This window comes from Sebastes umbrosus, chromosome 6 (assembly GCF_015220745.1).
Source record: "Sebastes umbrosus isolate fSebUmb1 chromosome 6, fSebUmb1.pri, whole genome shotgun sequence".
NCBI lineage: Eukaryota > Metazoa > Chordata > Actinopteri > Perciformes > Sebastidae > Sebastes > Sebastes umbrosus.
Window position 1 is genome coordinate 33314187 of NC_051274.1, and position 14599 is coordinate 33328785.

Below are 14599 nucleotides of genomic sequence, written 5' to 3' on the forward strand. Positions count from 1 at the left end.
CTGAGGCAGGAAACGCCAACACTAGGATCAGATCTAAATCATGTTCATGGAGAGACCTTCGTCTGGTCAGCTAACATTACTGCCAAGCAGCTGAAATATAGAGTGATATTGTGGTTTTAGCTGACGTGTGTTGCCTCACTGTTTTGAGCGATGCTCGTTCAGGTATATTTAGAGCGAGCAAGCGCGAGCCCGACGCTGACTTTCGTTGATTTCACGGCCACAGGTGTCGCTATTAAGAAGCATTTCTGAAAGTTACAAACAGTCCCTTTAAGTGATAAAGATCTCCTGCTTCTTGTTGTATCTTCAGATTTCAGTGTAAAAACAATTTAAAGTACAAAGTAGGGGAACATCCATCTCTCCATAATTGTGACTCTATAAATGTTCCCTTTAATGTTTCCACGTTATGATTTGGATTGTTTTTGTGTTTGGTGCCATCATTAGTGGGAAGTCGCTCTCATAATAAAGTCACATGCAAGAATTGTTGTTACAAGATCAGCCAGTATCTTCAATAACAGATGCAATATTACATTTATATTATACTGTATTATGTTATAATAATAACATTATGTTACATTGACTCTCGCATTATATTCTATTACATTAATACAGGCATACACTAAGTACCATTACTTAATCATATCATATATTAGTCTGTTGACTCACACTACTTTACATCACTTTACCTTGTCATTTTGTCTCCAAATACTCTTTTATAGCTTCTATTTTTATCCTATTCTCATTTTAGTTTATCTACCTCTTATTATTTTTTGTTACTTTCTATACTTATCTGTATTTATTTCTGTCCTTTTACTGCTGCAACAACCCAATGTGTCACTTGGGATCAATAAAGGTGCATTTTCTGAGTTCACCTAATTATTAGGTGAACTCAGGAAATGCGTTAAAGCTACATTTGTTACCATTAATGAAAATAACTTCTTGTCTTTTTTTGCTGTCACTATATCTTGACAAAAGTACCAGAGACAGATCAACGTATCCTCATACAACTATTCGTATAATATCTTTGAGTTATTCATCACTTTTCGTGCGTTTTCCTACAAATGTCCAGCACAGTGTCGGCGTTAGGCCTTGTGGGTCCAGGCCCATCCGAAAAGGTCACTGTGCCCCTCGGCTGAATTCTCTCCTGACAAAAAAACTAAACTGAAATACTTTTACAGCTTTTAGTAAAATGAAGTCATACAGTTTGGTAATGGAAGGACTTAATACTGCAATGCAACATAAAGCACAAAACACTGATAGTTTTGCATTTAGGAAACAACTACGACATGTACTGTACTTGGGCTTGATTACATTGTTTTATTGGAGTGTCCTAACTGGCGCTGCACAGTGCGGCGCTGCACAGCGCGGCGCAGCGTTTTGTCTGAACTCCTGTCGGATACTCTGTTCCTATTTTTTCCTGTCACTCACATTGGTTGGTTGTTTTCCTTCGGACACGATGGAATCTTGCAAATGCCCTCATGAAATAGGAGGCAGAGGAAGCAGATGTTTTCACAGATTATCTGCATCATGTACTACTGTCAGGATATAGTGACAGTTTGAGCAAATCTGTATAGTTATTTTTGTTAAAAATACTGTAGCTTTAAGTAAATATCAGGTCCTAATATTTTAGTTTTAACCTAACTTCATTGCATATCCAGTAAACAAAATTATTATTATTATATATTATAAGTTATTCCTGAGCTTACTCTGTAGCACATTCCCCTGCTCTCCTCGATATCAGCTTTTCCTCTCCAACCCCATCAAGCCACCATCACGGCTTACTTATTCCTTTGCATTTATTCCACCACACTCATCCGCTTTTCCCCTCGGTGAGTTTCTAAATGTTGGCGAGGGCCTGTCGAGGGCACGATGCAGGGAAGATAAAACGCTTTCATGAGGCTGCTGGGCAGCGGCAGCTTGGAGCTAGCAGATAAGTATGCCCTGTGAATTTTAACATTATTTAGAAAACTGACAACTGTGTTTGTGGTGCCAAAGGCTGCACTCTGGGCAGGTTTGAAAAATTTGCAGTTGGGTGGCACGGTTTAAAAAAAAAAACAGCCCTCATGCACACTTACAAATCACTTTAGGTGGGGTCCGACTGCCAGGCTGTTATTTGCAGCCGTATGAAGTCCATCTAGACAAGCGTGATGACTAATCTCGCCATGATGACAGCGTCACCCCTAGACCTCGAGCTCTTCACCCAGACACATCTGGGCTCAATTACTGCAAATAATTCAACCAGTAACAGCATCTTAGTAGGTGGGTGGCACACTGATGGCAGTAGGAAGAGGAGGAGGAGGAGGAGGAGGAGAAGTGGAAGACATGTAGTTTGTTGTGAGTTTAGCCGTGTGTGTGAGAGCAAAGCAGAATTTTAAATCAATTTTTTATTTATTTTTTTTGCCAGCCAAAGACAACTTTTCTTCAAAAAGTGACACTTGTGACCTTTTGTGAGTTTTACTTTGGAATAAAATCGTCTCTGTGTGCTGCGATGGGAGGACGGCGGAAGTGGACTGCAAAATGTTGAAGTGACAAAGTCATTTTTGAGAAAAACTCTTATGCGAGCCGACCCGGAGCGATGCATTCAATATGCATTCACTATGAGCCACTGGTGAGGCTGGCCAAAACTATATTAGAAACCACTGAACCTCACCAGGAATCAAATCACACTTTGGTCGTAAAAATGCTAATATTTATATGCAGCAGTCTTTTTAAAGCTATAGCGACTGTGTTTGTGCACCTGCATGCGTTTGTGTATGTTTTTGCTGCGGCGGGGCGTTCACGCTCTCCCCAGAGACAGGAGCTGTGCTGATGAATAGTAAACTACTGTGGAGTTTTAGGGGAGAGGAGTAAAAGTTCATTATGTGTGTGTTGAGAGGGATGTGTGGTGTGCTGCATGAATCATTTTGTTTCCTTGTGCATTCTGAGCATCGAGGAAAACTCACACTGATGAGGACTTTAATATAGCGTGGTTTATCATGCGGTTTGGATGCCTTTTCTCTCTTTCTCTTTTTGCTATTGTTGTCTCCATGGTAATTTTAAAATGATTGTTACTGAGAAACACATTTTACAGCTCCAGTTGCACATCAACATGATCCACACAAACATGATCCACACACAGAAACACACATTAAGTAAATACTAGGGCTGTCAAAGTTAACACAATAATAACACGTAAATGCAAATTTGTTTAAACGCCACTAATTTCTTCAACGCATTAACGCATCTTGTGATTTTTAGGTTGTAGCGGGCTCAGTTTTAAAGCTAGAGTGAAGATACTGGCATTATATGAAACTAGAAAAACCTAAAGGATCCATCTGTACCAACCATGTCATACCAGCTTGTCGTGAAGGAGGTTAAATGACACTCTAAATTTACGCTAAATTTGACGAGGAAAAAACTGCCATGGCCATTTTCAAAGGGGTCCCTTGACCTCTGACCTCCAGATATGTGAATGTAAATGGGTTCTCTGGGTACCCACGAGTCTCCCCTTTACAGACATGCCCACTTTATGATAATCACATGCAGTTTGGGGCAAGTCATAGTCAAGTCAGCACACTGACACACTGACAGCTGTTGTTGCCTGTTGGGCTGCAGTTTGCCATGTTATGATTTGAGCATATTGTTTTATACTAAATGCAGTACCTGTGAGGGTTTCTGGACAATATCTGTCATTGTTTTGTGTTGTTAATTGATTTCCAATAATAAATATATACATCTATTTGCATAAAACAATTATGTTTGTTCACTCCCACGTTAATAAGAGTATTAAACACTTGACAAATCTCCCTTTGAGGTACATTTAGAACAGATAAAAAAAGATTAATTTGTGATTAATCACGATTAACTATGGACAATCATGCGTTTGATTGCGATAAAATATTTTAATTGATTGACAACCCTAGGAAATAGTAATCTGTAAGAGATATATTTAAGATTGTCAAAGAGGTCATTTTCCTTTTTCTTTGGACTTAAATTATTTAGTATTTTCACACACTTGTGACACATGCCCAAGATCAAATCTCATTTCCAAGAACACAGATGAATTCCACCGTCTGTCTGTCTTTGTTATCTTTCTACATTCCTTCATATGTTGTCTGTTAAGTTGACATTTGTTTGTCATTTGTTTTTCTCTCAGATCCTTCTTCCCACCCGAGGCAGAAGCCTCCGGCCACTGACCTCTGCTACAAGACTGAAATCAGCAGTCTGATGGACTTCAACTCTCCGGACGCCTCCCTGGACAAAGGTAAGACCTGAACACTTCTGTTGAAACAGAGCTGCTTGACTTAATGCTTTTTTTTTTTCCTGCAATGCCACTATGGGAGGATGATGTAACATACATACTGTATGCATCCAAGAATGAACATGCAAATACACAGTATATTCACCCACATTTGTGCCTGCAAATGCACAATACATAAGAGCAAGAGGAGCTAATAGTAGCACCTCTGCATCAACTCTTCTCCCTCCTCAGTATTTGCACCTGTTGTTGGAACAACAGGCGTCCATCACACGGGTTATTGTAGCTAACGAGGACTTCCTGCCATCCAGGCTGCGTCTGCCTGCTAATGAACCTGTTTCCAAAGCATCACAACAAATCAGACAAAAGCTGCGTCTGTGTGCACATTAGTGTTGAACCAGGAATTCAACTATCACCGACAACTCTTTGTTTATGTTTATGTGCAGTTTGTATTCTTGCTTCTTTGGCCTCTTGTTGCATTCATTGGATGGACCAGCAGGGCAGAAGTTATAACTCTCACTGCCGAATGTACAGTATTAATACAGTGACTTAATAACAGTCCTGGCTGAAAATGTTTTACATTTATATTTAAATACATTAATTCTATTTGTAAGAAGAATGTCGCCCAATGTGGTGCCTTCCTTCCTAACATACAGCGACTGAGCGAACTCTGGTGAACGGAGCGCAAAAACTAGTCCAGATATACTACGAGCGATGTCACTGTCTATTACATAGAGAGCACGATATCGTTTAACTGTCAGATACTGTCAGCGTTGATTTTGACCAGTGAAAAAAGGTTGTAGATGCACGAAACGTTGCATAAATAGAGTCAGGGCGAGCTGTTTTTCAAGCAAATGACACCTCATTGGGAAAAATTGAAACAACCTGATTCTCGCTCGCTTGTTTGCATCGCGTCCAGCTAGGAAGAGGTGTAACTTTTATATGACCAGTTAAACCAGTTGAAGAGTTAGTAGTAACTACTGGTAAATACAATATTGTGATTTTATTTATAAGCAATTTATCTACATCTTACTAAATTTTTTGTTACATTTTGTTAAATTCTTAACCAACTTAGACTTATTTATAGACATTTAAGAAGTTATCTGTATCCAGTGATTACCATTTATTTAACAGTTTAAAGTAGGGCTGGGTAATATAACGATATATATCAAAATTATATAAGAAATGTTTATCGTATATATTTTTCTATATAATTTCTATCGCGATATAGGCTAATTTAATTCTTAAAATGAGAAAATACTTTTCATTTGTCAAGTATTTAATTCACACAGGAGTATACAAAACTAGGCTTTACCATGTGGTTATTTCATATAGACTATTTATTTATTCAGTTACCAGAACACATGCTATATCATGATATATATCACTTTCGACTTATGAAATGATCTATATCAGGATAGCAGATTTTGGCCATATTGCCAAGCCCTAGTTTAAAGAAACATTTATGTAAAAATCTACCACAATTAAATACTGTTAAAAATAGTTCAGAGTAATTTAAAGTTTATTCCATAACTCACATTTGATTTAAATGGTCAATTTGCACCCAAGTTTTCTCATGGTTTTTGATTGACTATACTACAACCACATTATAATCTTACATAATGAACCTTTAAGCCTTATATTTTGTGAATTAGAAAATGCAAATTGATCAGAAAAAATGTTTAAATTCAGTGAGCTGACCTACTGTATGTATCTACTGCAGCTAGTGGAGACGTTCTCATGGTTCTTATGACAACAATCAACAGTGAATACTATCAAGCTCCATCGTCATCTGTGTTTACTATTCGGCTGTTAGTGTTCAGTCACTTGCGTCACCGTGAACCATCCCCAAAAAGCAGCCTGTAAAACTTTAAAGACTGTATTTATCACGAGACTCCATCTAACTGGGTGGTCAGACGGGTCTCTCGTCGGCGTCATCAGCTCTCCAGACAAACACACTCACAGTCGTTTATCTGTAGTCGGTCTCCATGTTCCAGTTCTTTCATGACAAAAGCTTCTCTCAAGGAGTTGGAGTCTTGAACAGAGGATCAAAGTAGCTCACGATGGCACCAGTACAAACACATCTCTCAGATTGTGGATCCTGTCAGGCTGCCAGCTCCAGTATGGATCTCTAGTGTCACCCAAAGGAGCCCCCAGGGGCCCTTTCCTCATTAGAGTGTCCTGCTTAGGGGTCTATTTGGCTGCCAGATCTGTCTTCTCTCCTATTAGCGTCTGTCGATGTCGTGATGATACTCAGACTGCTGCTCACAAGTCATTGTTAGAAAAAAAGGGAACAGTGATGCCGGCTTCTCGGCTACTGTGGTGTGTTAGTTACATTCTTAGTTAGTTACATTCGTACCACATGCAGTATGGTAACAGGTTTCTCTGTCTGCTTCTCTCTGAAATCTCTTTTCCAAAACTTCGATGATATTCCTGCAGGGATTGCAGTTAGTGACAGTGTGGGCTCAACGCAGCTCTGACAGCTTGACGGAGTAGCAGCGGGTGGCGGGGCTTAGCGAAGGGTCAATTGATGAAATTGCAGAACATACTGAAAGAGTTTGTAGTTTCTGGGAGTCATTTGGAAGTCAAGAGAGCAGATATAGCACTTCATGAGATAAGTTGAGATGAACATGTTTGTATGAGCACACGTACACACTCCCCTTCAACACCAACCAGCTGGTGCAAGAGGTCTGTTGTAGTTTCCTGTGTGCTGTAAATGTGCTGACTCAGGAAAAAAACACATGCGCGTGCACACACCAACAACCCCTGCAGTGGCCAAGGCCGCGTACTGTATATCACCACAAGTTTCGTCCGTGAATGAGAGCGGGGAACTGAGGGGGCTGTGTTATCAGCAAATTCATCTCAGGTCTGCAGTAAGAGAGAGAGACGGGGAGACGGGGAGACGGAGGAAGGAGAGGGGAAACAAACGAAAGCAGTGAGCACTGTATCATTATGGAGACAGCTGCTGCTTCTGCACATTAAACTGGCAATGCTATCACTATCCTGCCATGAGGGCTGGTTTAAATAGGAAGGTCAGTGCAAAGAAGTCAAACAGGGCAGAGGCTTAGGAGGGACAGAGAAGGAGAGAGGAAGATCAGGCGGGGGGTGAGGAGGAGGAGGAGGAGGTGAGAGTTTGCCTGAGGACATGCTGTAGTGTTGCCTGTGAATGTATTCTGGTTAATGAGAGAAAATCATACAGCGAAGGGGGGAGACAAATGAACAAAAGAACAATAAAGAAAGAGGGAATGTGAAGGCGTGTGTGTGGGTGCATGTATGGTCTCTGCTGAGCACTTCCATTTTTCTCATGTGCTGACACTTTCCAAAACACCTGCCCCCCCCCCGCCTCCCACCGTAGCCCCCTCATAGCCATTGGGAGAGTGGCACTCAAATTGCCACCAGCAACAATATCCAGACCTCTCGCCCACAATTTATACACTTCAGAAAAAGCACACATGCTCACACACACACACACACACACACACACACACACTCACAAACACACACACACACACACACACACACACACACACACACACACACACACACACACACACACACACACACACACACAGACACACGCACACACACACACACACACAGACACACACAGAGGCTGTAGTTAGACTTGACCTCTTTTATGGGTCTCATATTATTTTACTATGCTAGAAATATAATAAATGGATAGAAGTGGAAGAGAAAACATGATACATATGTGAGATCACAGTGGGTTTAATCATCATAGACATGTGATGTTTCACACTGTGGATCCACAGACATGTGATCCAGGGCCTGAAATTAACTTTTTTCACATGCAAGTTTTTGTTTTTTTTTGTCTGCCACTCTGATGTCATTCAATGTTTGATATACTTTACACAAAAAACATTATATGAATGGTAAATTCCAGTTTACAAATTACACCTTAGCTTCTGGGGGAGTCCTGTTTTTCGTGGTTGGGAGGGTACTGAACACAGTACTGTACTTTGTTATTGTCATCAATAGTGGTTATTTGCATAAAAACACAATTAAGTGATTTGGAATTATATGATTGTATTTATATATTTACTTTGATTAAAAAATATCTTGGCATTAGTAGTTTTAATTATTATTATTATTATTACACAGCTACATTGAATACTCTATTCTGATTGGTCAATCTCGACATTCTGCGGTCTCTTATTTCTTTATAACAGACCGTTGCTATGTATAGCAGACCGTTGCTATGTATTATAGACTGTTGCTATGTATAACAGACCGTTGCTATGTATAATAGACCGTTGCTATGGGCGCAGTTCTGATGTCGGACTCTGGCGGACCGTTTTTGTGTCAAATTATTGATTTCTTAAGTAAGCAGCTGTGTAATAAGCGGGATAATGTACAGCTAGCAGGTCATTGTTGTGAAATAAACCCCTTCAGGACGATTCTTTCAGGGCGCGTCGGGGTACAGCATCGCCCTGTCGGGGATACTTTCACAACAATGACCGGCTCGCTGTACATTATCCCTTACTTATAAGCTGCTTAGAGCTAGTGTTAGGAAGTTAAACAGGTCATCTTCTTCTCTCTCTAATATCTATTTTATATAACTGTGAAAACATCTCCTTCAAACATCTGGATTTATTCAAGTTTCTCGCCAAAAACTAAATTTTATGAGATTACATTTGAACACATCATGATAAAGTTAAAATTTACTCATTTACTCAAAATGCTCATTTTTACTGAACAGAGCTTGAACGCACCACAATGTGTGCTGCCCACCGGCTTCCAACTCTCCTCCCGTTGATTTCAACACAGATTTGCTGTTCACAGTGTTGTGTTATCAGGGAAAAATAGGATGCACCCTCAGGTTTAGTAGTTGTAGCGCCACGCTTCTGAGCGTTTCTCTCTGCCGTGGCTCCGGTCTCAAAGAAACTGAAACATGATAAAGCGTGTGTATGCCGTTGCGTTATTGTGCATGCGTAACTGTAACTGGAATCGATAGTCATGGAGGTATGCGATTCCAAAGACTGGGGCAACTAGGAACCAGTTCTCAAAGGGGAACCAGTTCTCAATTTCCCATCTCAGCGTTTTCCCTGCCTGCCAAATTGGCAGATGGCCTGACCTGCGTTTTCAGATCCTGATGTGATCTCATTAAATTTCAAAAATTGTGCTGTAGCGTTCATACAGTAGATAGAGGGGTTTCCTGTGTGCCTCCGTCCTCTGGCCTTTCCATTGAAGACCACTGAGAGGTTGAAATTGACAAAGGGAGCAGAACAGCAGTCTGATTATCTGCCGTCTTCGTCAGTTTCTAACCGCTTCATTAAAGTAGGCTGCTGACGAGAGGGACTCAGAGGTCATAAAGTCAAACAGTGGAAATTTCAAGGGGTCTAGATTTAAGACTTCATTTTGAGCAGTCATCAAAGGAAACATTACTTGTTCCCAGAAGTGGTGTGCGGGTGCATGTGAGTGTGCAACACTTGGTTGCACTAGAACATCAGACTAAATCCCAGAGACACAAAGTTCTATTAGCCTCTCTCCTCTGAGCCTTTTCCAAATGATCCTGCTGTTTACTTCTTCTCTCTTTTACCCTTATAATCCTTTCAGAGGCAGGTTGCACAGCAGAAGTGTACTGTATATAAATACATTTTCATCAAAGTGTCACATTTAACTCTGCCACATACTACATTGTTGTCTAAATTTAGATCTGGAGCTGTGCTCTTCAATCAATCAATCACAGCTCTTTTTATACAGTATACTCGAGCAACCTTCATGCCAACGCAGAAGAAGAGAAAATGTCGAAGCACAGGTCAGTCCAGCACACTACGCCGTCTGCATTGATTTTATTCCAGTGACGGTTGCTAAGCAATGTGCCCACTTCAAAGCTGAATGTGTATGATGTGTACTATCAATGCATCCCAAATTACCAGGTATCAAACTGTCTGAAATTCCTGTCGCTGGCACATCGCTATTTCTCTAGTAAATGGACCGGAAACAGCAGTGACCTTCAGTCCGCTGCTGATAGTATCACCAAGTCACACAAAATGAAGCACACAAGAGATGTCAAATAAGTATAAAAGTAAATTAAAATCTATATGTTTGTGTTATGTTTCTTAAAATATACTTAATATCTTGTGAGTGTGCCTGCTACGCATTCAAAAGTATTAAAGTTGTGTTAACTTTGAAACCACTTAGAGTGTACCTGGTGCATTAGACATTGACTTTAGAGGAACAGTTCAGCATTTTTCAAAATACAACACTCGTCTGGAGGAAACACTTCTCTATATTCTCTGCCACATTATTAGTTGTGATTCCCGCATGTTATTTAGCAGTTTAAGAAACTCTTCCAATTTTCACTTCCACCTCGTTGGATTTTGGATTTACACCCAGGTGCAGCGCCGCGCCAAGGTGCTACTAGAGGTACTGTATATTTTCTATTTCTGAATTCCACCTTGGAGTCTGACGTGAGGCGGACAGCCAACTGGTACAACCGGTCACCGGTTGTAATACCTTCTGCCTGCCCTTCAAATGGCTGTTAAAAAGGCCCACGGGCAGCTAATCTGAGCTGGCGTCTGGCAGCAGTGAATTGGCAGCGGAGGCGACGGTGGAGAGGGACGGTGGCTGTCGGAGGTGCCAGATCTGGAAGAGAGCTGAGTGGCACCTGGTGGCTGCCGGTTCCTTTCCACTGATTACGGAACATGAGGGTTGGAAGGTGGGAGAACAGAGAGGCCAATAACATAGCTGGATGGAGTCGAAGATTGGTCTGAGGTATAAATATAGGATGCACAGTAGTAGTGGTGATGTAGTAGAGAAGAAGTGGTAGGAAAATCCAGACGAGTAAGCAAACGAGTTCAAGTGCAGAAGATGAAGTAGAGAAAGGCCGATGCTTTTTAGACTCGCAGTAGATCAACAATATAAGGTTGCACATCCTTCGGTCTCATTTCTAACACCTTCAAGACTTCAAGTTGACGTTTTAACGTTGACCAACCCTCCACATGTATGTGCATTGCCTGAGGTAAAAGAGTAAAAAGGTGTGTGTGGGGGGTGTGTGAAGGAGGTTATGTGACATCCTCTTGAAGGTCATAACAAATCTCAACATTCCTTGTTATAGCGTTATCCACGGGTGAAACAGCTTAGGTAAAGTATGCGCTGACATGTCATAACTTAAAAAGTGCAGTAACAGACTGACTCTGTAGTTTTTTAACGCCGTGTTCAGATCGACAAACAGCACTGCGACAAAACGGCATTCCAAACACACCTCAGTCATTTCAGTGAGACGACCACTTTAGCACAGAGGGGGTCCCTGCACAGACGGCTAAAAAAAAAGTGTACCTGCGGTGGTCTACTTTTGCAGCAACCTCATCTGACAACACACTGCATTGGTCAATCAAATATGTGCAAGTGCACGTTCCAGGTAGAATGCCTTGGAACCTGAATGGCAAAACTGCATTCTCTTTCCAGAGTATTACTGTATGCCGGCGCTGGTGCAGAAGTGTAGTACCCACCCTCCAGTCCGGAGCCGTGCGGAGTCAAAGTTGTCATTCAAGTTGTCAGCTGCGTGTACATAAAGTTTCAAAAGTAAAAGTACTTGGCCCTGTTCTTTAATTGATACTGACGTGAACAGCAGTTATGTTGTATTTGGATCTCAGTTGAACTGCTTTATATTCTGTTGGGATCATATTTTTTGATTATATTTAACAATATATTGTATACATGTGTTTATAACTATAGCAAAGTAACGTGTGTACTAATATGTGAAATAGATGTAGTGCAGTAAATAGTGGGAATGCACCGATACTGACTCAAATAGCTGGATCGGCGATCGATGACAATGGGGCCGATCTATTAAATTAAATTCTATGTTTATATACTATATATATTATATACTGACATTTTAATTCCTGTTGCAGTTTTTAACCAATTTGTTGCTGCATTAAAAAAGGTGAATTTGAAGATTTTTACCAAGTTGCTGGTGTACAATTTATTATTTTAATAATTCGGTATATTTATATCTATGTATTTATTTATTACATTTTGTTTTACAAAGTTAGGAAAGTTAGTAAAGTCTGATGTTGCCTTACACATAAAAGAATGATGGCATACAGCTTATTAATGAGACACTGCTGGTATCGGATCTGTCAGGTCGGTGACTCTGTAGTAAAAAGTACATCATCTCCGTCGGTAGTAGAGTATACAGCAGGATTTGGAAAAACTAGTACATGCATTTATCTTCAGCCGACTTGACTACTGTAACGGCGTCTTTACCGGTCTTCCTAAAAAATCGATCAGACAGCTGCAGCTGATTCAGAACGTTGCTGCTAGAGTCCTCACTAAGACCAAGAAAGTGGATCACATCAGTCCAGTTCTGAAGTCTCTACACTGGCTGCCTGTCTCTCAGAGAATTGATTTCAAAATACTGCTGCTGGTTTACAAAGCACTAAATGGTTTAGGGCCAAAATACATTTCTGATCTTCTGCTGTGTTATGAACCATCCAGACCTCTCAGGTCATCTGGATCAGGTCTGCTTAGTGTCCCCAGAGTCAGAACTAAACATGCAGAAGCAGCATTCAGTTTTTATGCACCAAATATCTGGAACAAGCTCCCAGAAACCTGCAGGACCGCTCCAACTCTCACTTCTTTTAAAACAAAGCTTAAAACTTTCCTGTTTGCGGGTGCCTTTTATTCTGACACTGCACTATAACTTTTACTCTTTTGAGTTTTATGCAATTTTAGCTTCTATCCTAGCTTTTATTTTTAGCTTGTTTTTATTTTCTAATCTTTAATGTTTTAATGTTTTTATGTTTTTATAACTGTTTTAATTATTTCTTAATGTTCTTTTGCATTTTGTCGCAATGTTCTTGAATGTTTCTGTAAAGCACTTTGAATTGCCCTGTTGTTGAAATGTGCTATACAAATAAAGCTGCCTTGCCTTGCCTTGCCTTACAGTAAAGCAGCATCATATGGAAGTGATCTCGTAAAGTACAAGTATGTGAAATCTATACTTATACATGAATGAATGCATTAGTTACTTTCCATCAACATCCACACCAATGTGACCCGTTTGTTGTTTTTATACCCCCGCGAAAACGTTGTCGAGGGGATATAGCGCTCCGTCTGTCCGTCTGTCCGTCCTTACGTCAGTTCGCGTGTCACACTTTCGTTTCCGGAGCAGAACTCTGAACCTATTTAACTTAGGAACTTCAAATCTGGTGTGATGGTTGAAAGTGTAGTCTAGTTGTGCCTTTTGGGGGTTAGAAGTCCAGGGTGCCCATTAGTTAATTAGTTAATGCACATTAACTCCATTAGTTCTAAAAGGGCAAAACCTTTTACCCTACTTTAATAGGTGTCAAGCAGTGAGCGGGGGGGTGTGAGCCATGCTCACTTTTGCCTTGTTATTTGTGTTGTAAACGATGACGATACCTCTGTGTTAAAATGCAAATCAACACTGAAACATATAGAGCAGAAAAGTGCCTTTTGCCTTTAACAGCTGAACACTTTGGCTTGTGGCTACAAGTGCAACGTGCTGGAAAATTCAAGCATTTACAACAGCTGTATGTGATCCAGACATGATTTACACTTCACAGTGTTTTTCACTGACTTTGGACTGCCATTACCACGACATAACCGCAACATTTCCCTTTCATTTTTTTTCTGGTGGAGGTAATAATAAACTCGTGTTCGGACCATTCTTCTTTTCTACTCTGTCATATTCACAGTTCACTGGCTGTTTTCTTTTCTCTACTAGTTCACACTTTGTGACTCGTTGGCTGTATTTTTACAGAGGTTGTTTCAAGGTTTTCAAGCTGCGATGTTGGAAAAGAAATCATGGTAGCGGGGAAAACAGGAAATTTATGAAGAGAGGGTGTCCATTAACACGTGCAATGTAACAAAAGGGCAGTTAGGCAGCTCTGAAGACGGGCATTAAAAAGATGGACACCACATTGTTCACACAGAAAAGAGCTAAAAAAAAGAAGTTGACCATCCATGCACACACACATAAATTTAATTAATGTCAATTCTTTCTCTCATTGTCTCTGCTTTACTCTCATCCCTCTCTTACATGAGCAATGAAAGGTTGACGTCTTCTTGGCAGCGTGAGGTGCTGCTGCTGTCCTTTGAGCTATTGTGTAAACTGACTGCAGAGAGAGAGATTGTCTGCTTCCATTGATTTTCATTTAAGGGATAGTGCTCTCGGCTCAACTCCGCCAGGCATCCCACGACTTAGAAACACGTGTGTGTGCTGTTGTCATGCGTCAGCAACTTCACCTAAACCTTCTTTTTTACGCTATCATCATGCATTCCCAGCCATGCATCCCTGTAGTGTCCTTTGATGCTGTCTTAATGTAGTGTAAATACCCAGCACTTGCCAAGTACATTCTTTTAATTAGGAAACCC

At 40.6% G+C, this 14599-nt stretch overlaps 1 protein-coding gene across 4 annotated transcripts in view; it reads left to right on the forward strand.

Annotated features, from left to right (window-relative positions):
• kazna (kazrin, periplakin interacting protein a) overlaps window positions 1-14599 on the forward strand; it is a 237370-nt gene that overhangs the window by 160020 nt on the left and 62751 nt on the right. For all 4 annotated transcript variants that reach the window (XM_037772428.1, XM_037772425.1, XM_037772427.1 and 1 more), the window contains exon 5: window positions 4133-4240. In XM_037772428.1, coding sequence (XP_037628356.1) covers window positions 4133-4240 — 108 coding nt within the window. The remainder of the gene's footprint in view (window positions 1-4132; window positions 4241-14599) is intronic.